The following is a 27,400-nucleotide window of genomic DNA, read 5'->3' as shown; positions in this document are numbered from 1 at the left end:
CTTAATCCTTTTGCTCTCTTGTTATGATGGGTAAAGCCCTCCCCACCAGTGAGCACATCTACACAGAGCACTGTTGTAAGAAAGCAGCATCCATCATCAAGGACCCTCACCATCGAGGCCATGCTCTCTTCTCAGTGCTGCCATCAGGAAGAAGGTACAGGAGCCTCAGGACCCACACCACCAGGTTCAGGAACAGTTATTATCCCTCAGCTAACATGCTCTTGAACCTGTGGGGATAACTTCACTCAACTTCACTTGTTCCATCACTGAACAGCTTCCACAGCCTATGGATTTACTTTCAATGACTCTTCATCTCATGTTCTCTATATTAATTGTTTACTTATTTATCTTCTTGTATTTGCACTGTTGGTTGTTTGTCTACCCTGTAGGATGTGGTCTTTCACTGTTCCTAATGTGTTTCTTCTATTTACTGTGAATGCCCACAAGGAAAAGAATCTCAGGGTTGTATATGGTGATGTGTATATGAAAATAAATTTGCATTGAGCTTTGAACTTTAAAAAGTGCTACTAAACAAATTTACTAATTTGTTGCATAACAATTTGTTTTTACTTCAATATTTGCCACACCTGTTTTAAAAGCCCTTCTTTAACAAGTGTAAAAACTTGAGCTCCCTAAGATACCCCACATACTTTCCCTTCTTTATTCTCCCTTTGTGCTCATTGTATTTTCTTCCTTCTTTTGTTCCTTCTGTCTCTCCCACTTTCTGGATTCAAATTATGCATTTCTCCTTTTAAAACTTAATGGTGAATTTGACCATATTATGATCGCTGTTAAGGTCTCGATCAATCATATTATTAGCTAATTCTGGCTCATCAAGTTAACAATTCCAGTTTATCTTGCCCCTTGTTGTTTCAGAATAGTCACTAAGTTCACTGTCTGAAAGACTTTACCTACACTGCTATTCAAATCTAAGGAATCCTCTGTTAAAGCAACCCAGCTTCTGTTACAAAGTTCTCTGGTCTCTGAAAAAATACATTCTACTACTTTGTTCCTGCTTTCAGAATACTTGCGAATGTTTCACAATCCACTTCTAAAACCCATTTCACAATTATAACCATATGTCCCTTATTGAGCAACATGGAGAATAGTATGATTCTCACAGAAGATATTCCCTGTCTAAGGCACCCTTCATCATTCAATGAACTATCAGTAACTTTTAAATATGAATGCAAGAAGATGCTTCAAATGAGAAAATCTAGGTAGTCATCTCTGTCTCCTATTAACATGGATTCCAAAATAAAGAGCCAGCGGGATAAAATTCTCAATGAATAAAAACAAATATTTTAAAAATACACACAGAGTGCTGGAGGAACTCAGCATTCCAGGCAGCATTTATGGAAGGGAATAAACAGTCAAAATTTTGAGATGAGACCCTTCATTGGGTTCCGATGTCCTTCATCAGGATCCTTCACCAGGACTAAATGCATAAACAATATCTATCTTCGGAGATTTTTTGTCTTTGTATGTGTGTGTCTTGGGGTTCCAGCTAATTTACTAGGGCCATTGATTTTGCCTGTGACAATCCTTTCTTGGGAGGACAGTTCAAATACATATTATCTTTCACGCTGCTTCTTGGCAACATCAACCAAAGATCTCAACAGAGTCCACTGCACAGTAATCACTCATTATTTTAATCAATGCCTTCTCTCCAAAGCTGCTTCTACATTTTCACACTGTATACCTTTCATCTCATGTGAGTGACATTTAGTTTTGCCAGATGGTACTGGGCAGACAGAAGCAAGTTCTTTAATACCTCCCTTTAGTGCACATTATCTCATGAAAATTGAGATTATTTGCAAATTTTGCTCAGTCTATAACACTATTGAGTCTGTGTTACAAATCACCTACTTCACCATCTGTTATATTGTCAGTTTTTACTCGACTCATGCCATTTGTATCTAAAATCCTTTGACATGCCCTGGCACATAACTCCAGTAAACTCATGTCCCTCTCAACTTCAGTTCACATGAAATTTAACTGCCTATATCACATCTTATAGTAGTCCTTCTTAACTATAACTTCTGCTTTTACTGAGCTCACAAGGTTCCTAGTTCCAATTGCCTCTGATCAAATTTCTTATTGTGATTGCATACACCATACATAACATTGAATCTCCAAAGCCACACAATGTCTACTTGTCCCAAAGCCTTCTGTAGGACATCTAATTCTCTGAATCCAATGTTTTATGCATTCCCCTCCCTTCTCCCTTCATTGCCTTAGCTTCAACAGTTTTGATCCCATGTTCTGGAAGCTCTCTATCTGCTTTTCCTCAAAGTCCGCCATCATCATTCCTGTTTCTCTTCTTTGGCTTGTTTATTTTGTCTGAATTGGTTTCTTTGAATCATGTCAGGCTGCTTTCCTACATTAAATTTGTGAGTTACACGTAGGCTATGGTAATAATCCTTTCTCTGTGTAGCCAGGTTTATGCAACATTTTGTTCTTTGGGATTTGTATGTATATTTGGTTGCCATTCAGAGCACAAACCAACAATTTATTTTCCTTATCTATTTATAAAATCTTCTTAAAGTCCTGTCTTTACTTCTCTTTCGTTTTGCTTTTCTATAACCATTTGCAAGTTTCGTTCCAAGCCAAATGCGACACCAGCTTTTAAACCCTCTGTATTACCTTCATTATCACTAAGTCTAAATCATGGAATTCCAAAGTCGACAGAAAGTGTGGGGAGTTTTCATTACTAGTACTATATGTTGCATGTAGACTTAAGGATATCCAAAAAATAGTAGCCTTATCAGTGACACTATTGCAGGACCATTTTGTAAACCAAAAACTTCATCCCTCTACTTTGTTGTCATGCACAAAGCTTCTCCTCTCACTTTCATCCATATTTCCAATTAAAAATGCAAAGATTTCATGGACAATGGTCCTACTAAGATTTAGACTATGTGGTCTCCTGCTATGTTGTTTTCTTTAAAATATATAATGTTAATCCCAGACCAAAACTTAAATCTTTTTCTCATTTATTCCTTTAGGATCCCTTTGAATTTAATGTGAAACTCTGCTGCCTCAGTCATATTCCCACTAAACCACTACTTATCAAACTTACCTTACTGGCCATTATGATAGCTGATATTGTTAATGTTATTTCAATAGTTCTTACCACTTCGGGGCAAATGTTGATCCTTTTGTGTTTGCAAATTACTTCTTCATCTTTTCCTGTCCAAAGTCCTTGAATATTATATCCCCCAAAATCTGTGTCCTTCTCCTTGTTACACCACTCACCACAGCCCTGAAACAACTTGATCAGTTACTAATGACATCTTAAGAGATGGGGCAAAGATAAAATGATCCTTTTTCATTCAGTTCTAATGAATGCTCATCAGCCTGAGAGATTAGTTTTGTTTCTCTCTCTGTAGAATCTCCCTGACCTACTGAGTATTTCCAGCTGTTTCTATTTCAGCTTCTTAACTGTATTTTTCCTACTGTAATCTATTCATTCCCTTGATCTGTCTGTGCCTGTGACATGTTTGGTTACACCATTCTTCACCAGTTACTCCACTGTCATTCAGCATACTCAGCTGGTTCTATCCTGGTCATCCCCAGAGCCACTCGTTTGGCTTCTCTACCCTCAGCTGTACCGTTTACTCCAATGTCTCACAAAGACCTATCGTTAACACTTTGTGAAGCAAGCTAATTTCCTTTGACATCTACAGATCACCCTTAGCATTTGGTTCCATTTTTTTCAAGTTAGGGATGATTATCCAGAAGATCAAGTCATGAATCCATTGCAATTTTTGGTGATGTTTTTCCTACCTTCTCTTGTTAAGGAAATGACAAACAGATTTGCTTAGTGCTTACAAGGTATAACAGGAGAAGGTGTGAAAACTTCTCTAAATTAGCTATAGGACTGTAGTAACAAGTGGATAATCTTGATAGCAGAAGGCAGTAAAAGACAATTAAAATTCTTACAGCCAAAGAAAAATTATCAAGAGATATTCTGCCAAACAAAAATAAAAAAAATCTGGGGATGTTTGTCTCACATATGGAAAGTTCAATTCAGAAAATGTATTTCAAAAATAACCTAACTCAAAGCAGTCTTGTTCACCCATTTTGAATATAGAAATGTTACTTTTGTTCTCTTGTTCAAGTAGCCACTGGAAATTATGGATATAGGGTATAAACAGTTTATTGCTAAATAATCTCAACATTTAGTAGCTCTGCCCTTCAGCTGGAGTGCACATATAAGAAAAATAAAATGAAACACCAAGTCTAAAGGAAAACCATTCTAATTGATCCTTGATACTATATTTGATAATACATTCTGTATTATTTTGCAATAAGCTGTTTGGACCCATATTACTCTCATACTTCTCAGTGCCTATTTGGACTCCTTAAACAAGAATGACCATGCCACAAGTGAATGTGTGTTAACAAATACAGTACAAGTGTTCTGTTCTGTGAGGGAGTCCATAATGCATCTCCTTCTCTAAATTTGGGAGGGGGACTGCTTTAATGCCTCTATTTTGCATCAGTGATGTTCTTTAATTTATGTGTTTAGTGGTTGTATTTTTCAATTTTTTAAAAAACTGAACTTAAATTTCAACAGACTTCTCAGTTGAGAAAAATGTCAATGCAAAAAGCAGCAACACCTGTGAAGCACAGTGCAGACAGGATAGTATCGCTATTATTAGCTTGAATTTCCAGATTTCTGGTAAGGGATTATTTCTAAATATGCCACAAGATATGCTTTACATTTCAACAGTTGTACCCATGTTGTTAACTGCCAGGAGATACAGATATTTCTACAACATGTCAACAACATGCAGTTTATCAAAAGGTAGGATGTTTTATTTATAAAATACAAAGGTAATAGACTACAGATACATTTTATAATTATGATCACTTATATGATTGCATTTATTTATTAGCATGTACTGATTTTCACAGTATATGTTTAAAATATTTAAAGCAAGAGGCTGACAGTTCTGCATTTTTGAAAAAGCCACATTCGAAGAACCCCCATATCTCCTCAGAGAAAGTGGAAGACAATTCTTTCTCTTGATCATTGAAAAACAGAAGAAACAATGATAAAGTTTAAAATAACATTGAAGAGTATAAACAAGACTGGGAAGTGTGGAAAAGACATTTGCCACAACTCACCTGCTGTTCCATTTGATATAATTGAAGTGTTACTCAGGCTGGCCTTGTCCAGTTTTGAGCCAGCAGAAGTATCACTACTGTTCACTCGACTGTGCGGACTTGCTAGGTCCTGCATTTCCATAGACCTGCCAGGACATGAACATTTCTTACATCATAGTTGTGAGTAAAATATTCAATATAACAACATACCTCTTAAAAAACATGTTGATAATTACTGTGCAGCAATTAAAGACTGTGAAAGCATAATTGGGATAACTGACTGAGTTTTTAGATCACTGGATTTATTTTGTTCAAGGAAAAGAACAAAGTTATTTGGCAGGTTAATATTTCCTGATGAGTCTAATTGTGGTAGGACCTTGTTAAGAAACCACTGTGTTGGCCACGATACATTTTCTGTTCCTTTTACTGTATCACATTTCATTTATGCAGTGACTGTAAGAGAATTCTGTATTGCAGTGGTTTCAAATGAAAGCATCGATTTCCACTCAAAATTACATCACGCAGATGCCCTTGAAATGCTCTTGAAAAGGGCAGGTTGACTATTAGCAGTCAAAAGAAAGATTTTATTTTACCATGACCAACATCATGAACCAAGATTCATTCAAAATCAGCTCCCGTGTCTGAGATTAAAAAACAGGGGATCTTTTTATTGTTTTCTTTACAAACCTTGAAATGACCACAATCCAGTATGAATGGATTTTACTTTCAAGCCTCTCTAAAACAAAAAACAACATCTCACTGAAAATAACAAACTATGATAGAACTTACAATCTTGGTAGATCTGTCAAGTGTAAAGCCAGGTACATCTGTAGAACCATTAAGGTCAGCACAGTTCAGTCTAGTCTTTACATATGCAGAGTTAAGTGGTCAGGAGGTCGATATGAACCTGCTATTTTTTGCATAATAGGCTTGTTATTAAACGTGGCACAAATGAAGTCTTTTGTCTGGAGAGGCTGGGAAGCTGATACAGGGATTCGCAGTAAAGAGATTACATCAGGTTTTATTTTTTTTATCAATTGCCAAAGGACACAGCCCAAATTACTTCTGCAAGGTCATCTACTATGCAAATTACAAATTAAAGTTTATAGATTGCAATTTATTTCCTAGCCAATAAGTAAATAGCAACAAACCTGCGACCATTTTATGAGTCAATGCCTAATCTCCTCCAGGATACACTGGAAAATAACATCCATGTGGCATATGATTCACAGAATACCAGATCAACAAGTGATGGTACCTCTAACACCTGCATGAAACACTGAATTGAAAATGTCTATTCTTACACCTCCATTCTTTTAGATACCAAAAATATGCAACCAGCTTATGCAGTGGAGGAATTGCAAGAGGAAGTGATGATGAAAATATACCACCACTAAAGTTGACACGCTCAGTCATCACCTCAAACACAGGCACTCCAGAGGGAGGCACTGCACTGAGAACTGGGCAGTCTTGTTTGATTACACATAATTTTTGACTGACTTTACATTTTAATGAACATGACTGACAGATGAAGAATGTGATTTTTATATTGTGGTGGAGCGCTTTTTGTGAGCCAGATGGGAGAGGATGAAAATTCTTTACACATTTGCATGTGTAGTTTGATGACTCAAATTGCTCATCGTTTAGTAAGTACCTCTACCCAGCGTTGAGGCTTATTTATCTTCTGCTCCTTCCTGATTTAAGGATGGGCTGCTTTTCTTTGTTCTTCATCATCATCTTACTAGCTTTAAGGAATATTGAGTATTTCACACAGGAAGGTAGTGTAGAGTACAAGAAAGTAAAATTCATCTGGAAAATTGCTGCATATACTGCACAATGGGCTAAACTTTCCTCGGCAATGGGAAATTGTTCCCTGTTACCCTGCAGTAGAGAAGTACATCTTAGGCTTATTTTGAAGGGAAATTAAGTAGTTCTGAAGTTCAGTCACTTTTGTAATGTGGGAAATGTAGAAGCCAGTTTGCATGGAGCAAGATCCTAAAAGCAACATTGATGTTGGCTGAAGGATACGTATCAGACAGTACCTGCTCCTCTTTGCAATGTTCCCATTAAACTAAGGGGTGCAAGTGAATCTTCATCAATTATCTCATCATGTTGGGCTCTGCCCCTAAAGGCCAGTTCATACTCTCAATATTGGATGTGGACTTGAAGCTGCCACCTTCTGCCTTAGAAACAGCAGTTCTGCCAACTGCGAGGTTCCTGAAGGATCTGTGACCTCAAATGCACATGGTTTGTTTATTATCATATTTGTTGTCTATCTGTGGATATCTTACTGGAATCATAAGCCATCAAGGCTATTATCACAAGATCAATAATTCTGAAAGAAAAAAGCTGGACCAACATAATGATGATGGTGGCCTGGAAACTGGTTCCTCCACCCCTAATTTTATGTGCAGAAGGTAGATTTATTTGGGGTAGTAACCACATCTGCATGAAACCAGATGAAGTTAGAAAAAGTATCCCAGGTGTGATTCACTTTTGCAAGGCTAACATTTGTCCATCATCAATTGCCCACCCAACAATGATAGAGGCTTTACATTTCCTCCACTACTAGCAGAAATTGGATCTTTCATGGCCACTCTACAACCTTCAGTATTTAGAGACAGAAAAACGGGGACATTGGAAATGAGGAAGAATACACATATCAGATCATTTTCCACCCTCACTTGTCAAAGGTCTGCATTATAGATCAATTTATGCCTGCTTTACTGATTAATACCTTTTTGTTTGAACCATTTCTATCTTGCATGCTGAGAGCTTTTGTCCCTTGATCAGTTGCAACCCACAATGGTTTGGGGTCATTGGTGGAAAAGGGGCTGATCAGGCCAAACCATCTTGTGAGGATTACCTCAACACACTGGGGATTACTATGTCCTTCTCCCTTGTGATTTCCTTCACCTCCATCACAGCTTTTTCTGCGGGTATACTGTGGCTTCCATGAGGAGTACCTTTAAGCTCTGACTCATTGTTATGTGATGCAGATAGATGCAGTGGTTTTGAGGTCTTCACAATGTGAACCACACGGGTCCGATTTGGATGGGGAGAGGGGCAGAGTGCTATACTGTACCATTGTACATCCTACTGTGCTGCAAAATGGTCTATGTTTTGGTAGAAATGAACGAGTTAAAGGTAGAAATTCTACTCATTTGCAAAGTTTACAAGCAATTCTGTTCAAAAAATCCACTCGGCACGCAGCACATCATGTCAGTAATAAGCACAAAGGATAGTGATTCAATATGAATCAATCCAAGAGTCACAGAGTCTCATATCAAAATCCAGTGATGCTAAAGTTCCCAGGAGCTATCATGCTAATGATCATTACAGTAGTAGAGGCAGTGACAAGCATACTGAGCATTTGTTTTCTCTTGCTTAGCCAAGCTTTCAGTTTCCTACATCCAGTTTTGCAGTCTGCTAGGATAAAAATTGATATTAGTTTACAGTCAATAATTGTTACCTTTTAAATTACAGTTAAACTACAGCAATGTAAGTAAAATTCAACATGATGCTAGAAAGACCAATTCATTGAATAACATGCGAGGTTTAACAAAGCTGTCGACTTAAAAGTATGTGTGCTGCAGTGGCACTTCACTTAGTCACCCCGAACTATACTGGCAGATGAAGCAGCAAGTCCACACACAGAGTATTTAAATTTTATATTTTATAATCACATCATGAAAGAGAGCAGTAGTATTTCATAGTTATATGCTTTGACCAGCTAGTTTATTGTAGATGGGTGTGGGTTTCCTCCCACATTCCAGAGACATACCAGATAGTAGGTCAATTGGTCATTGTAAACTGTCCTGTGATTAGGCCAGAGTTAAAAAGGTGGATTGCTGAGCAGCAGGGCTTGGTGGGATAGAAGGGCCTGTTCTCCACTGTATCTCTAAATAAATAAATAATGATGCTTAAATCCATTTTGGTTCTGCTTTGTCTCCTGTATAACTTCTTATTCTGAGCCAATATACAGAGACTGAAGACAAAGAAAATTTCCTCTTAAATGCAGTTCTGGTCTGCGACTACCATTATAACACCCTGAGTGGAAATCATAACTTTAGGCGTCTTACTTGGAGTATTTTGTAATGGAGGATAGGTTTCCCACAATTGTTACGTGGCCACGTTACCCAAACTTTGGGCAATGCAGCTGTGAGGCTGTGCTATTCTCTGCAACACTCCCTTATTTTAGCCACTAAATATAAATAAAATTGGTTATTAACATTAAATTTTAAATTTCTGTCATTTGTTGAACCTTCTATACAAAATCTTAAAAAATACGTATACCATATAACACTCCTATTGGTTTGGAGTTAATACAACAAACAAAAACATAAACAATGGTACTCTACAATATAAATGTTCAATGCTGCTGATATCATAATGGTAAAACTTACATTATTGTGTCAGTAGCAAGAAATGAATTAAAATATAACATCTAAACCAAAAGCAAACGTTGAATGGGGTTTATAGTTTGTGGTTTCTATTAATTACATTAAAAATAGCTCTACTGTTATAACAATATTATAAGTTTATTATTGCTTGAAACTGGATGACCAGACTTGGTCATTATTCCTTAGTTTTAGTTAAGTGACATTACATTGCATGCCAGCTACAAGAGAAACAGTATTGCAGACGATCTTGGTTGGCCAGTTTCTCATAATAGTACCGGTTAAATCCTATAATGCAATCTTGCCCTGTGGCAAAACTGGCAATTACTATTACTAATTTTGCAAATAAAGTAACAAAAATAATTGTTAAATTAATATAATGGTTTGTATGAGCGGAAATAAAACAACATTAAAAAATATAATCCCCAGGAGCACTTCATGTGAAAGTGATTTTAAGTGGGTTTGAAGCAGTTCAATGAGCCAGAAGTTTTGTGTTCCGCAGGGATCTGTTCTGAGACCCCTGCTCTTTGTGATTTTTAAAATGACTTAGATCAGGAAGTGGGAGGGTGAGTTAGTAACTTTGAGATGACACAAATGTTGGTGGTGTTGTGGATACTGCAGACAGCAGATTACAATGGGGTTAGAGCTGGGCTGAGGAGTGGCAGATGGTGTTCAGTATGGAAAAGTGTGATGTGATGCACTTTCTAAGGTTGAACTTGAAGGCAGGGTACAAGGTTATTGGGAGGAGTCTTAGCGGTGTGGAGGAACAAAGGGATCTTGGGGTCCAAATCATAGATCCTTCAAATTTGCCATGCAAGTTGACAGGGTGGTTAAGAAGGCACATGGTGGTGTTGGCCCTCATTAGTCAGGGGATTGAGTTCGGGAGCTTTGAAGTAATGTAGTGGCTCCGGTTAAACCACACAGAGTATTGGTTTTCAGTTCTTACTGCCTCATTATAGGAAGTGGAAGGTTTAGAGATGGTGCGGAGGAGGTTTACCAGGTTGCTGCCTAGATTAAAAAAAAGCACATTTTATGAGGAAAGATTGAGTGAGCTAGGCTTCTTTTCTTTGGAGTGAAGGAGGATGAGAGGTGACTTGATAGAGATGTATAAGAGGATAAGAGGCATAGATACAGTGGATGGCCAGCACTTTTTCCCCGGGTGGCAATGGCTAATATGAAAGGGCATAATTTTAAAGTGATTGATTGGCGGGCGGATGTCAGAGGTAATTTTTTTTAAATACAGAAGTAGGTGCATGGAATGCACTGTTGGGGTGGTGGTAGAGGCAGATACAATAGGGAGATTTTAGAGACTCTTAGATAGGTAAGTGGATGCAGAAATAATAAAGGGCCATGAGAGTGGAAAGGGTGGATTAATCCTTTAGTAGGCTAAAACACTCAAAGCTGTTGCACAGGTTGAGTCTGTGGTTAAGAAGGCATACAGTGCATTGGCCTTCATCAACCGTGGGATTGAGTTTAAGAGCTGAGAGGTAATGTTACAGCTATACAGGACCCTGGTCAGACCCCACTTGGAGTACTGTGCTCAGTTCTGGTCACCTCACTCCGGGAAGGATGTGGAAGCTATAGAAAGGGTGCAGACGAGATTTACAAGGATGTTGCCTGGATTGGAGAGCATGCCTTATGAGAATAGGTTGAGTGAATTTGGCCTTTTCTCCTTGGACGGCGGAGGATGAGAGGTGACCTGATAGAGGTTTATAAGATGATAAGAGGCATTGATCGTGTGGATAGTCAGAGGCTTTTTCCGAGGGCTAAAAGGGCTAACATGAGAGGGCACAGTTTTAAGGTGCTTGGAAGTAGGCACAGAGGAGATGTCAGGGGTAGGTCTTTTTACGCAGAGAGTGGTGGGTGCGCAGAATGGGCTTCTGACAACAGTGGTGGAGGCAGATACGATAGGGTCTTTTAAGACACGCCTGGATAGGTACATGGAGCTTAGGAAAATAGAGGGCTATGGGTAACCCTAGGTAATTTCTAAAGTAAATACATGTTTGGCACAACATTGTGGGCTGAAGGGTCTGCATTGTGCTGTGGATTTTCTATGTTTCTATGTTCTAAAACATCGGCACAACATTCTGGGTTGAAGGGCCTGTACTGTTTTATGTTCTATGACTACAGCACATTTTATCAAATATAAACATTTGTCTGCTCATATTAACCAAGTTCACCAGTATTTATTTAGCAATCTGGCAGGCTATTATTTAGATGGGGAGAGAATTCAAAATGCAGAGATGCAAAGAGACTTGGGAGTCCTTGTGCAGGATACCCTAAGGGTTAACCAGCAGATTGAGTCGGTTATGAAGAAAGCGAATGCAATGTTTGCGTTCATTTCTAGAGGTATAGAATATAAGGGCTGGGATGTGATGTTGAGGCTCTATAACGTACTTGTGAGACCACACTTGGGAGTATTGTGTGCTGATTTGGGCTCCTTAGTTTAGAAATTGATATTGGAGAGAGTTCAGAGGAGATTCACAAGAATGATTCCAGGAATGAGAGAATTACCGTATGAGGAACGTCTGGCAGCTCTTGGGCTGTATTCCCTGGAGTTCAGGAGAATGAGGGGGGATCTCATAGAAACATTCTGAATGTTGAAAGGCCTGAACAGATTAAATATGGCAAAGTTATTTTCCATGGTAGAGGATTCTAGGACAAGAGGGCATGACTTCAGGATTGAAGGACATCCTTTTAGAACTGAGATGTGGAGAAATTCCTTTAGTCAGAGGGTGGTAAATCTGTGGAATTTGTTGCCATGAGCAGCTGTGGAGGCCAAGTCATTGGGTGCATTTAAGGCAGAGATAGATAGGTTCTTGATTAGCCAGGGCATCAAAGGGTATGGGGTGAAAGCAGGGGAGTGGGGATGACTGGATGAAGTGGATCAGCCCATGATTGAATGGCGGAACAGACTCGATAGGCTGAATGGCCTACTTCTGCTCCTAAACCTCATTGTCTTATGGTCTTATTTAATCTAAATGCAGACTTTTTGGGCAAAAGGTACTATCAATCATTTGTCTTGTATTTTTTTCTTAACAAAAATATCTTGCTGTATAAATTCTAGATAGTGATCAATTTTTTTTTAACATCTAAGAAGCCAAGTGATATGATGTTACAGTAAAACTAATTTGTATTTTCATTTTGTTGTATGCTTCACTTAATGGATCCGTTTAGGGATTCTTTAGTTCTTTGTGCTCTGGTTTATTGCTGATTATGGTTGGCATTCCAAAGGTTAAAACAGTATGAAAATAACCATCTCACAGAAATGCAATAATCTGCAACACACAGCCCATTAAAATGACCCACTGCATCTTTTCAGTATCTTCATCTATTTTCAAATGCATTTAGGTAACCAGAGAAGGGCTGATATACAGCTGAGGTCTGATAAATGAACGGGTTTGCTTGGATCAGGACTTCTGTAAAGTGCTTAAACAAAAATAGTCAATCAGTAATATTAATACCTCAAAACATTTAGTCACTACCATGCAAGTGAATCCAACTTAAGCAGCTTATTGTGGTACATCTGAAGAGTTAGTAGTGCATAAAAGTAGATTTGAAATATGTTGAGAAGACCATACTGATTAACATGGTGTGATGCAAACCCAAATAACTCAACAATACTTGTACTTAGAGTTATGGAGTCAGAGAGAAACACAGCACAGAAACAAGTCCTTTGGCCCGTGTAGCCCATGCCGAAACCATTTAAAATGCCTACTCCCACTGACCTGCACTTGGACCATTGCCCTCTATATCCCTACCTATCCAAACTTTTCTCAAGTGTTGAAATTGAGCTTACATGGACCACTTGCGCAGGCAGCTCATTACACTCTCTCACAACCCTCTCAGTAAGAAGTTGCCCCTCATGTTCCCCTTAAACTTCTCACCTTTCACCCTTAACCCATGACCTCTGGTTGTAGTTCCATCCAAGCTCGTTGGAAAGATTGCATTTGCCCTCTCTGCGCCCCTCATAATTTTGTATTCTTCCATCAAATCTCCTCTCAATCTTCTATGTTCTAAAGAATACAGACCTAACTTATTCAAGCGTTCCTTTTGACTCGGGTCCTCTAGACCCGACAACATCCTTGTAAATTTTTCTACACTCTTTCAACCTTGTTTACATCGTTTCTGTAGGTAGGTGACCAAAACTTCACACAATACTCCAAATTAGGCCTCACCAAGGTCTTATACAACTTCAACATAACATCCCATCTTCTGTACTGAATACATTTATTTATGAAGGCCAATGTGCCAAAAACTTTCTTTATGATCCTATTTACCTGCGACACCACTTTCAATGAATTATGGACCTGTATTCCTAGATTCCTTTGTTCTACCACACTCCTCAGTGCCCTACCAGTCACTGCGTAAGACCTACCCTGGTAGGTCCTACTGAAGTGCACAACCTTGCACTCGACTGCATTAAATTCCATCTGCCATTTTACAGCCTACTTTTCCAGCTGATGCAGATCCCTCTGCAAGCCATTATAGCCATCCTCACTGCTCACTACACCACCAATCATGGTGCAAATTTGTTGATCCAGTTAACGATATTATCATCCAGATCACTGATATAGATGACAAACAACAAAGGACCTAGCATCGATCCCTGCAGCACACCAATAGTCACAGGCCTCCAATCAGAGACGCAACCTTAATATCACTCTCTGGCTTCTTCCACAAAGCCAATGTTTAATCCAATTTACTACCTCATCCTGAAAGCTGAGCACCTGAACCTTCTTGACCAGCCTCATATGCAGGACCTTGTCAAATGTCCATGTAGACAATATGCACTGCCTTGCCTTCATCCATTTTCTGGGTAACTTCCTCAAAAAACTTTATAAGATTGGTTAGACATGATCTACCACACACAAAACCATGCTATCCTTAATCCGTCCATATCTATCCAAATACTTATATAACCAATTCCTTAGAATACCTTTCAATAACTTTCCCACAATTGATGTCAAACTCACTATCCTATAATTTCCTGGTTTCTGTTTACAGCCTTTTTTAAATAGCAGAACAATATTGGCTGTCCTCCAATCCTCTAGTATTTCTCCTGTCGCAAAGGATGTTTTAAATATCTCTGCTAGGGCCCCAGCAATTTCTGCACTTGCTTCCCATGGGGTTGGAGGGAAAACTTTGCAGGTCTTGGGGATTTATCGACCCTGACTTGCCTCAGGGTAGCAAACACCTCCTCCTCTGTAATCTGGACAGGGTCCATGAAGTTGATGCTGCTTTGCCTCACTTCTATAGACTCTGTAGCTGTCTCCTGAGCAAATACAGAAGCAAAGGATGCATTTAAGATCTCTCCCATCTGTTTTGGATTCACACATGGAATATCATTCTGATCTTCCAGAGGACCAATTTTGTCCCTAGCAATCCTTTTACTCTTAACATTACTGTAGAATCCCTTAGGATCCTCCTTCATCTTGTCTGCTAGAGCAACTTCATGCCTTCTTTTAGACAACTTGATTTTTTTCTTGAGTTCTCTCGCATTCCTTGTACTCCATAAGCACCTCATTTGTCCTGGCTTGCCTATACCTGCTAGGCACCCCCCCCCCCCCACCATCCGACAGCATCCAAAGTGTTGTTGAGGGGGTTGGCCACAGGCTCCTTAACCCCTTTCGCCTTTCTTACAGTCACCCAGTTTCTTGTGTCCTGCACCTTGGGTGTAACAACCTCTCTATATGTCCTACCTATCACCCCCTCAGCCTCCCAAACGATTCGGAATTCACCCATTTCTAGCTCCAACTCCTGAACGTGGATTGACAGTAGCTGCATCTGGATATACTTTTGGCAGGTGTAGTCGTCAGGGACACTGGCAGTCTCCCTGCCTTCCCACATCCTGCAAGAAGAGCATTCCACTATCTTGCCTGGAATCTCTACTGTCCTAGCTGAGCAGATATAAAGAAGAAAACAAAACTTAACTCTGAACATTTCTTTGCTTTCTCTGACTGAAGCCTCTCTTCGCCGAAGCCTCAAACAGTTAAAGCCTCAAGGTTCCCACTCTGACTACGTCCATTCAGACAACAGCCACTGCACTTGCCCTGCCTTCCTTTAATTTACTCTTGCTAATCAACACGGACTGGTCGCTGGTCTAAGCTCTACTTGAAATGGTTTGTTTTATATGATAACCGAATGTTATACATGCATCATGAAATGAATGGATAGTAAATTGTTGCATTGGATGTTATAATTGTAAAGGCTACTTTTGATAAGACGATAAGCAAGGAAGGTTAATGAAGGCAAAAAGACATAGTGTTGACACCATAGGTTCTAACAAAATGTCCTACAACGTCTACAATGACAGACTGCTTAAGAAAGTGAAACCCATCTGATCTCAGGGGAAATGACAAGTTGGATTAAAGAATATACTTATTCATAGAAGCCAAGATTAAAATAGAAAATGGGAGCTTCAGTGACCAGACAGCTGTGATCAATAGAGCTCCCTGAAGTTTAATATCGGGACCCCTGCTTTACTTGTTAAAAATTGTTCTTAAATGTCGGGGCCACAATTAAGACTTTTGTTAATTAGATCAAAACTGGCAAAGTGGTTGAATAAAGATATCAATGAACTGGTTATTAGATGCAAAAGTGACAGATGCAGTTCAATCTGGTAAGGTTACGTATTTGTGAGTGTGAAATTGCAGGGAAGTAAGAGATGAGAATCATATCTCACCACACTCAAGAGGGATGGCCAAGCAAATCCTTCCCTTTATCAATACTATACATCTAGTGGTTCAAACCTGACTCACTGAGTTCAGAAGGCCACTCCTACAAACAAAGTGACAACCTGGCACAAGATTACATGAGCACTTATCAGAGAAAACAGCATGCAAGTGACAGGATCAAACAATGCCACATATGTATATTGGAACAGATCAAATTCAGCTGTTGTGATCAATTAAACAGCTAACTGTAGGAAGAAATTCCAGACCATCCCATCCTCTGCAATACTGAAGCCCATAAAAAGATTTCTGAAAACAAGACTGAAGACCTAGGAGTTGATTATTGACTTCAGGAGGAGGAAACCAGAGGTCCATGAGCCAGTCCTCAACGGAAGATCAGTGGTTGGGGCCAGCGACTTTAAATTCCTTGGTATTATCATTTCAGAGGACCTGTCCTGGGCCCAGCATGTAAGTGCAATAATGAAGAAAGCATGGCAGTGCCTCTACTTCCTTAGGAGTTTGCAAAGATCTGGCATGAAATCTAAACTTTACCAAATTTCTAAAGTTGTGTGGTAGAGAGTATGTTGACTGGTAGCATCACAGCCTGGTATGGAAACATCAATGCCCTTGAACATTGGATCCTAAAATCCTACAAAAAGCAGGGAATACAACCCATTCCATCACGGGTAAAGTCCTCCCCACCACTGAGCACATCTACACAGAGCGTTGTTACAGGAAAGCAGCATCCATCTTCAAGGACACCCACCATCCAGGTCATACTCTCTTCTCACTGCTGCCATCAAGAAGAAGGTACAGGAGCCTCAAGACTCACATTACCAGGTTCAGGAACAGTTATCACCCCTCAACAATCAGGCTCTTAAACCAAATGGGATAACTTCACTTGCCTATCACTGAAATATTCCTACAACTTATGCACTCACTTTCAAGGACTTCTTCATCTCATGTTTTTGATATTTATTGTTTATTTATCATTATTATTTCTTTCTTTTTTGCATTTTCACAATTTGTTGCCTTTTGCATACAAGTTGAAGACTCAGTTGTTGTGGTATTTCATTGATTCTATTATGGTTATTATTCTATTATGGATTTATTGAGTATGCCTGCAAGAAAATAAATCTCAAGGTTGTATATGGTGACATATGTGTATTTTGATAATAAATTTACTTTGAACTATTAAGTATTAGCAACCATTTTCAGCTAGGAGTAGATGACTCATCCTACTGAGGTACCTGCCATCATAGGAAACATGAACAAGGTATGTTCTTCCAGTATGTTTACCACAGACATCTACCTGACAAGGTGGAGAATTACTCAAGAGTGCTCCATCCATAAAAGCAGGATAGATCTAATCCTGCTGATTGCCACTCTTAATCATCAAGAAGGTGATGGAACGTGCTGTTGGCAGTGCTATCAAGTGGCATTTACTTTTCTGTTTAGTGGGTAAATAAGGAGAGGTGAGAGTCACTGTCCATATTTGTCATATCATAGGAGCACTTGATGAAGTGTGGCATCAAGGAGTGACGCTAATGTGGTCAAGAGAACGCCACTGGCTTGCACAAAGAAAAGAAAGTTGTGGTCATTGAAGGTGTATCAGACAAGCTCAGTATATCATTGCAGAAGTTCCCTGGGGCAGTGACTCTGCCTGATAGTCTTCAGCTGCTTCTTTGTGATCTTCCTTCCAACATAAAGTCAGAAGTGGCAAAATTGGTCACTAGCTTCCCAATATTTAATTCTATTGTAACAAATGAAAAAGCTGTACTTAAGTGTTTTTCCAAAGAGCTAGGGAACGTTCTAGCCTTGGCTACTAAGTGGGATGTAACATTAATATCACACAAGTGACAGGCAAAAACTATTTCCAACAAGCAAAAGTTGGATTACCTATCCTTGAGATTCATTCTATGCCATTGCCATCATGAAGTTCTCTATCTTTGGCAGGTTACCATCAACCAGAACTTGAACTTTAGCAGCCACATAAATCTCTGGTTATGAAACAAGTATCCCCAAATAACTGGCTCTACAAAGTTACTCTTTAGTTTAACTTGATTTAGTTTAATGCCACCAGTTAATAGCAATGTTCAGGTTTGCTTCTGATGGGTTGTCCATGAGGCCCAGTCATGAAGAAACCAAACTAAACTTTAGTCAGGGATGGAAGCTATCTTTGCATGAATACTTTTAAAACTGGAAAAGCTTTTGCACACTGCTCAGTAATTAAATAAGGTTGTAATATAGTTGGAAAGGAGCCTTAAACAGCTGGAGACTAACTGCTGTCACCTGTGTTGGTAGCACTTACACATGCGTCTGCTTATGTGCAAACATCCACATAGAAATGGACACATGGATAATTGTTTGTGTATGTGTACACACACACTCACTCACTCACTCAAAGATCGTCTAGTGCATTGCCTCTTTCTAGTTTCCTACTCTATCTGTATTCCTCTTGTACCCTCTCACTCCCATTGCTCCCTCTTCCTAACTTGCTCTCATTTATCTCTTCACCTCTTACCCTATCCACTGACCCTTTCCCTCAAGTCTTATTTGCCACTGCCCTCCATCTTCTACGTTGCACCCTCGTCTCCTCCTTCAATAAATGCAATGGACATCTCCCCTCACTCTCCCCATAGTGCTGGGCTTGAACTGTGGAAATTTAGGGGAGTGTTTTCATCAGATGGTCTGGGCTCACCACCACTTGCACAAAGGGGAATATGGGATGGACAATAAATACTGGCTTTGACAGCATTAATAGCATCTTATAAACAGCTATAAAACATTGAAAGAGAGTTTAAATCACTAGGGGACAGTGACTTAAATAGCTAGAAAGCTTTCTTTACATTGATGAAAAAAATTGACTGGAATATGAAAGTTGCAGTAAGGCAAGAATAGCCTGGGGCAGTTACAGTCCGGGAGACCTTTGAAGTGAGGCTGCCGGAGACACCTCTGCTTACAACTGACCAGACAGACCGTGGCAGTGTGTACTCAAGCCAAAAGAGTGTGGCCTCTGTCATGAGACTTTCCCAGAAAGGTCTTCCTAAAGCATAGCATTCCTTTACACAATAAGGGGTGCCAGAGCTAGACGAGATAACAGAAGAATGGGAAATATACCCAACAACCAAGACTGCATTGTCTTTACTTATTTCAGAATATCATCAGCAGTCTGCTTGAAGTTTCAATTGACTTTTAACACCCCTGTTGTCCTGACTAACCTCAAAATATCATCGGCTCTCTGCTTCAAGTTTCGATTGACTTTAACACCGTTATTGTGAATGGTGATTGATCTTGTGAGGAAAGAATTCAAATATACAGTTTACAATAATCAATATCCATAACTGATAAGCTAATTCTGCATCCAAATAGTCGACTTCTGTTCAGACCGGAACAATGTGGGTGACGGGCTAATAATGAAAAAAGTATGCTTGAGTTGTAGGAGTGTGTGTGTTCTGGGCCCTGTTATTTGAGCTTTTGCTGAAGTTATTTTATTTATGTTATTATTGGCAGCAAGAGTTACTTTGACAGTTACTTGGAGGCTCCATCCAGGTCAGAATCTGAATCAGAATCTATTTAAGAATTGGATGGCAGAGGGGGAAGAAGCTGTTCCTGAATCGCTGAGTGTGTGCCTTCAGGCTTCTGTACCTCCTACCTGATGGTAACAATGAGAAAAGGGCATGCCCTGGGTGCTGGAGGTCCTTAATAATGGACACTGCCTTTCTGAGACACCGCTCCCTAAAGATGTCCTGGGTACTTTGTAGGCTAGTACCCAAGATGGAGCTGACTAGATTTACAACCTTCTGCAGCTTCTTTCAGTCCTGTGCAGTAGCCCCTCCACACCAGACAGTGATGCAGCCTGTTAGAATGCTCTCCACAGTACAACTATAAAAGTTTTTGAGTGTATTTGTTGACATGCCAAATCTCTTCAAACTCCTAATGAAGTATAGCCGCTGTCTTGCCCTCTTTATGACTACATCAATATGCTGGGACCAGGTTAGATCCTCAGAGATCCTGACACCAAGGAACTTGAAGCTGCTCACTCTCTCCATTTCTGATCCCTCTATGAGGATTGGAATGTGTTCCTTCATCTTACCCTTCCTGAAGTCCACAATCAGCTCTTTCGTCTTACTGACGTTGAGCGCCAGGTTGTTGTTGCGACACCATTCCATTAGTTGGCATATCTCACTCACCTTGTCATCACCTGAGATTCTACCAACAATGGTTGTATCATCAGCAAACTTATAGATGGTATTTGAGCTATGCCTAGCCACACAGTCATGTGTATATAGAGAGCAGAGCAGTGGGCTAAGCACACACCCCTGAGATGTGCCAGTGTTGATCATCATCGAGGAGGATATGTTATCACTAATCCACACAGATTGTGGTCTTCTGGTCTCAGTCAGGATTATGGGAATGATGGTATTAAATGCTGAGCTATAGTTGATGAACAGCATCCTGACATAGGTGCTTGTGTTGTCCAGGTGGTCTAAAGCCATGTGGAGAACCGTTGAGATTGCAACTGCCATTGACCTATTGTGGCGATAGGCAAATTGCAATGGGTCCAGATCCTTGCTGAGGCAGGAGTTCCGTCTAGTCATGACCAACCTCTCAAAGCATTTCATCACTGTCAATGTGAGTGCTACCAGGCAATAGTCATTAAGGCAGCCCACATTAATCATCTTAGGCACTGGTATAATTGTTGCCTTTTTGATGGCTATATCCTAGCCTGCTCATATTTGAGCAAGGGATTGAGTCTGCTGCTGGAATACAAATTTACTCCTGTGTGGGTAGACAATGTATGCCACCTTAGTCACCGACACAGGAAAGCTGCAGCATTAAAATAAAAGACATGGTTGCCGAAGCCCAGGTTGGAGTCCCGCAATGAGGTGTTGTCGTGGGCCGGGTTGGAGTCCCGCATGAGGTGTTGTCGTGGGCCGGGTTGGAGTCCCGCATGAGGTGTTGTCGTGGGCCGGGTTGGAGTCCCGCATGAGGTGTTGTCGTGGGCCGGGTTGGAGTCCCGCATGAGGTGTTGTCGTGGGCCGGGTTGGAGTCCCGCATGAGGTGTTGTCGTGGGCCGGGTTGGAGTCCCGCATGAGGTGTTGTCGTGGGCCGGGTTGGAGTCCCGCATGAGGTGTTGTCGTGGGCCGGGTTGGAGTCCCGCATGAGGTGTTGTCGTGGGCCGGGTTGGAGTCCCGCATGAGGTGTTGTCGTGGGCCGGGTTGGAGTCCCGCATGAGGTGTTGTCGTGGGCCGGGTTGGAGTCCCGCATGAGGTGTTGTCGTGGGCCGGGTTGGAGTCCCGCATGAGGTGTTGTCGTGGGCCGGGTTGGAGTCCCGCATGAGGTGTTGTCGAGGGCCGGGTTGGAGTCCCGCATGAGGTGTTGTCGAGGGCCGGGTTGGAGTCCCGCATGAGGTGTTGTCGTGGGCCGGGTTGGAGTCCCGCATGAGGTGATTCTGTGGGCCAAGCTGGAGTCCTGCATGAGGTGTTGCCATGGTTTGGGTTAGAGACCCACATAGAGCACAGGAAAACTGGATGTGTGTGTGTGTGTGTGTGTGTGTGTGTGTGTGTGTGTGTGTGTGTGTGTGTGTGTGTGTGTGTGTGTGTGTGTGTGTGTGTGTGTGTGTGTGTGTGTGTGTGTGTGTGTGTGTGTGTGTGTGTGTATGAGAGAGGGAGAGAGAGAGAGAGAGAATGACGTCTGCTTAAAGGAAAAAAACACAAACAACTTAAACAAATGGTGCCAGAATCTGAAGGTGAATTAAATGACTATAATTATCTGTATCCTCAATTACCATTATCACAGGGGCACCTCCCGATTTTCTGTGACCGGTCAGCACCCACCAGTGCTCTGGTGCTGTCTGAGATTTTGACTACCATTTCAAGAGGTAAAGAACAGCAATGGGGTGTGGGAAGGGGTACTGGTTCACTAGATGAAGGCCCAATGACAGACAGTAATCTGATGACTCTAGTGTACACTATGTGCATGTTTCCAGGAGTGGACAGGTGTCCAGCTGAAATTTACAGACTATGGTCTAGCTCTGAACTATGAATAATGTTGACTCCTGATCATAACGAAGATGTAGACATATTTATCCATATGATGGAAATCCTCTGTAAATGTCATACTCCAAAAGTTGATGAACAGTAATGGATGAGTGATTTGGGATGGTTAAGTGGACCAAATTTGAGAGCATATTGAATGGCCAAGATAGGCCCAAAATGTTGATGTGAACGCGCTGTGGGTTACTCTACCAGTCATTGAGGAAATGTTTCTCTCGCTTTGTAGATTGATGGGACTAGATGAAAATGTTGATGAACACATGGAACGTATGGTGGTGCATTTCAAAAATATTCTGGATTGCCCTCAGAAACGGGGATGCCCACCTTGGTAAATGTTACTGTGAGAGCAGCCCAGGTTAAACGAAATGTTCAATGCAAAAGGTCAGGGTGGTGAGGAGCCAGCTGCTTCAGTGCTCCAAGTGGCAGAACCTGATTTTCGGATGTATGGTTAAGCATCGGGCCAGATTGAAAAGGTCAAGGTTTTGGAGCTTGAGGTGAGATACGGGCTGATTAAGATCACTGCTCCGCAATGTTTCGCTTCACTTCCGTGCTCTGCTATGGGTCCCGGACTCTCTTTGTAGACTTCCATTCAGAAACACTATTTGGTTGAGTTTACTGTTTGTATGATGCTTTTTGATTGCACACTGGGTGTTCAGTGGACTTTCTTATGGGTTATTTCATTCTTTTGTTTTTTATGGGCATGATGTGTTTTACATTGGGTGTTAGATAGTCTTTTTTCATATATATGGGGTTTGCTTTTGGGTTTCTTTGTTTCGTAGCTGCCTGTTAGGAGACAAATTTCAAGGTTGTATAACGTATGCATAGTTGGATAGTAAATGTACTTTGAACTTTGAACCTGTCTGGGATGGAAGGAGGAAGAGTTAAACAAAGTAGTAAATGTTTTACAACATTACCAGAGACAGTTACAATATCAAAAGATTAGAACTGTTAAAGGAAATGAGGATAAAACACTCATAACCACACCGAGGGCCATCTTGCCAGGTTGGGGAGGAGAGGTGGATGTGGCAGAGGGATGGGAAGGAGATGTCCACAGGTGTTGTGTTTTGTTTGTGGGTAGCCTGGCCACTGGGGTCAAAACTGCCTTTGGCATCAAGGTCACCTCGCACTCCACCACCACCTGTGCAGCGGACGAGACAGTTTACTGTAAATACCCCCATTCGGACAATATCTCTAGCCTCCACGATGGCACTGCCACACTCAAACCCTGCCTGTTGTAAAGATTTTTGAGTCTGTTATTCCTTTGACCGCAGATCGACAACAATTAGATTTTTTGATTTATACTGGAGCCACTTTTTCTACAATCCATGCTTCCGAATGGCCACGAGCATCTCTAGGTGATGCATCAGTAAATGTCATGGGACGCACGGGACAGCTTGTTTCTCTACCCCTTCCCCATAAGGTAATTTAATCAGCTTTTTGGACATGAAGGAGAATATCAATTTCTAATAGCACCAGAATCAATGATTATTTATTGGGTCTGGACCTTCTCTGGAAGTTGGGATGTATATTAGTATGCTCCGCAGAAGATGCAACTTGGGGTGCCTGAGACAGTCTACCCAATTGTTTGTGCTTTATTGGAAGACTCCATTCAAAAACGACCAGAGGTCTGGTTGTGGAATTTCACTGATGAATCTTTGTCTGCTAATACATTAACTACAGTTAGGCAATTGTTGGAAACTCTCAGAGGCCTGTACAGTGCTAGAGAAACATCCACACATGACATTTGAGTGGCAGACGACTGTCCACTGAATGGCACCTTATTGCACGGAGGGTCTGGACCACCCATACGAGAAAACAGCAGAACAATTGCCCATAACAGTAAGTCATTCCCTCTTGCTATTTTTTCCCTCTGTGTGGGTCCCGAAGGTGTTGCTGCTGCTGTAAAGACGCTGCCCGATGCTGAACCGTTTTTTAAAATGTTGCCTGATGCGAGCCCACACATTACCCTCAATGTTGAACCATCAAAGCCCTCACGAGATTTGGCACCCATGGTTAATGGTCTGCTGTAAAAGGCATCAAAGATCGGAGGGGGGGGGGGAACTCTTCCAGTATTTTCCGAGGCAATTGTTTTTTTGTGTATAATAACCCTATTTCCTGTTCCACTCAGTTTGAGCATCAAGTCCTCAGGCCCTCTCGGGTAAGGGATGATGTAACAACTGAACGTGTGCTTGCTCAAGTAGCAGAAACACTGTGGGCGAAGGAAGCAATGATGTGGGCTGAGTACTGTCTGCAGAAAGTTTTAAAGTATGATTAGATTTGGCAAAACCCCTCCCACGCAGACCTCAGCATCCCTTGAGCCCAGAGGCAGAGAAAGGCATTAAGCCTGTATTGGAAGCATTCCTACAAAGGGGGATTGTCATTCCAATAGTGAGTCCATGTAACAGGCCTATATTTCCAGTGTGGAAGCAGGGAAAGGACACTTAGCATTCTGTCCAAGATCCGAGGGCTGTTAACGAATCTGTTACCAACCTATCCTATAATTCCAAGCCCAGCTACGATCCTCGGTTGTATTACCACAAATACTAAATACTATACTGTTGTTGACATGCGGGGCATTTTTTTGATCCCAATTCACCCTGATTCCCAAAATTTGTTCGCGTTCACCTACCAAGGCAAGCAATGTACCAGGACCCGCCTCCCACAGGAGAGCCAAACAAGTCTTTTCTCTAACTCTCCAGAAGGACTTGGCAGATGTAATTTTCCCATCTGAATCCACACTGCTGTAATATGTAGAGGATCAGCTTTTATGTTCCCCGGATCAAGAAGCCTCTGAATACAACTCTAGTCCTTCTGTGCGCCCTGGCTAACAAGGGCCACATGGTGTCAGAACAATTGCAGCTTTGTCAATCCAAAGTGCATTATTTGGGCCTCCTCTTGAATGGGGCCTGCTTCCTTCTTTCTGACAAAGGGTGAGGGCCCTTGTCAGTTTGCCTAAACCAGTCCTCAGGAAGCATCTTGTCCACTTCCTGGGTGTGACTGGGTATTGCAGACAGTGGATTCTTTACGATGCTGAGCTTATGTCGTTCCCTTCAAGGCCTGACTTCACTGTCAGCTCCAGATGATTTGAAGTGACCCACTGAAGCTGACAGGTCCTTTAAAAGCTCTCATGTCTGCACCGGCCCTCAGACTCCCGGATTACGGTTAGCTTTTCCATCTGTTTGTACACAAAACCAGAGTTTCTCAAGCAGTACTTACTCAGCGACATGGTGACGGCTATTATCCAGTAGCCTGTGACAATTCTCATCTGGACCCTGTAGCTCAAGGTCTGAAAGCTGAGACTACAGCCTACCATGCAATAAATTCATCTCAAAATCCGACCTTGGGCTACCTAGTTGTGCTACATGTCCCTCATGCTCTCTCTGCTTTACTTAATTATTCAGCACCGAACATTTAACGGCCACCCTAGTGACTCATTACAAGACTGCTTTGCTGTCTGACCCCTCTATTTCTAATGTCTGCTGTACCACACTCTCGCTGACTGAAGATGTTGGGGAACTTTGCAATTGTGAAGCAGTAATCCAAACTACCTCCCTTCCACAACTGGACCTATCAGATATGCCATTACAAAACCCAGATTTAATTTTCTCTATGGGCAGTTCGTCCTCCTGATCTGATACAGCAAGAAATTTTGGTGGATGTGCAGTGTGTGTACCCGAAGCAACAGCTGAGGCAGCACAACTCAAGCAGCTGAACTTTTTGCTTCAATACGAGCTCACATCCTTGCCACTGGTACTATTGTGAATATTAATACAGACTTTCGTTATTCCTTCAGAGTGGCACATAACAATGGAAAATTATGGAAGCTACGCAGTTTTCTCAACTCTTCAGGAACTCCAATAAGGTGGATTGCAAATCTTCTGTCAGCGTTTCACTTACCTTCTGCTATTATGCGTACAGCTCACACTAACGGAAGTGATGAAGTATCTAAAATGAGCTGATTCTACTGCCAGTCAACAACAGCAGATCACCAACGTGTCAGAGAATTAGGAAACTTTTAAAAACCAACAGAAGGCAACTAAAAAAGCAATAAGGCAGGTAAAGATGAAATATGCAGATAGGCCAGCCCCAATAATATCAAATAGGGTATGTTTTTTCGGATACATAAAGAGTCAAAGAGAGGCGAGGGTAGATAGTGGACTGCTGGAAAATGATACTAGAGAGGTAGTAATAGAGGACAAGGAAATGGCAGATGAACTGAATAAATATCTTACATCAGTCTTCATTGTGAAAGACACTAGCAGTATGCAGAAGTTCAAATGTGTCAGGGGGCAGATGTGAATGCAGTTGCTATTACTTGGGAGAAGGTGCCTGGAAAACTGAAAGGTCTGAAGTCACCTGGACCAGATAGGCTACACCCCGGGATTCTGACAGAAGTAGCTGAAGAGATTGTGGAGGCATTAGGAATGATCTTTCAGGAATCACTAGATTCAGGCATGGTTCTGGAGGACTGGAAAATTGCAAATGTCATTCCAATGAATGGAGGGAGGCAGAAGAAGAGAAACTAAAGGCCAGTTAGCCTAATTTCAGTAGTTGGGAAGATGTTGGAGTCAATTGTTAAGGATATGGTTTTGTGATACTTGGAGGCACATGATAAAATAGGCCAAAGTCAGCATGTTTTCCTTAAGTGTAAATCTTGCCTGACAAATCTGTTGAAATTCTTTGGGGAAATAACAAGCAGGATAGACAAAGGAGTATCAGTGGATGTTGTATACTTAGATTTTCAGAAGGCCTTTGACAAGTTGCTGCACATGAGGCCACCATGGTATTACAGGAGAGATACTGGTATAGAAAGAACATTGGCTAATTGGCAGGAGGCAAAGAGTGGGAATAAAGGGAGCCTTTTCTGATTGGCTGCCAGTCATTAGTGGTGTTCTTAAGGGTCAGTGTTGGGACAGCTTCTTCTTATGTTGTATGTCAATAATTTGGATGACAAGAATTAATGGCTTTGTGGCCATGTTTGCAGACAATATGAAGATAGATGGAGGGGTAGATAGGTTGAGGAAGTGGGGGGGGATGACTTAGAATGACTTTGGATAGATTAGGAGAATGGGCAAAGAAATGGCAAATAGAATACAGTGTCAGGGAGTGTATGGTTATGTACTTTGATGGAAGGAATGAAAGTATAGACTAT

General features: G+C 41.1%; 1 protein-coding gene across 15 annotated transcripts in view; it reads right to left on the bottom strand.

Annotated features, from left to right (window-relative positions):
- The window catches only part of eya4 (EYA transcriptional coactivator and phosphatase 4), a 421,501-nt gene that overhangs the window by 158,415 nt on the left and 235,686 nt on the right, over positions 1 to 27,400 (bottom strand). For 12 of the 15 annotated variants that reach the window (XM_073056352.1, XM_073056353.1, XM_073056365.1 and 9 more), the window contains one exon: positions 5,137 to 5,261. The exons of the other annotated variants lie outside the window; for them this stretch is intronic. In XM_073056352.1, coding sequence (XP_072912453.1) covers positions 5,137 to 5,261 — 125 coding nt within the window. The remainder of the gene's footprint in view (positions 1 to 5,136; positions 5,262 to 27,400) is intronic. 15 annotated transcript variants of the gene reach the window in all.

This window comes from Hemitrygon akajei, chromosome 9, assembly GCF_048418815.1.
Source record: "Hemitrygon akajei chromosome 9, sHemAka1.3, whole genome shotgun sequence".
NCBI lineage: Eukaryota > Metazoa > Chordata > Chondrichthyes > Myliobatiformes > Dasyatidae > Hemitrygon > Hemitrygon akajei.
This window is presented reverse-complemented; position numbering and strand designations above follow the sequence as displayed.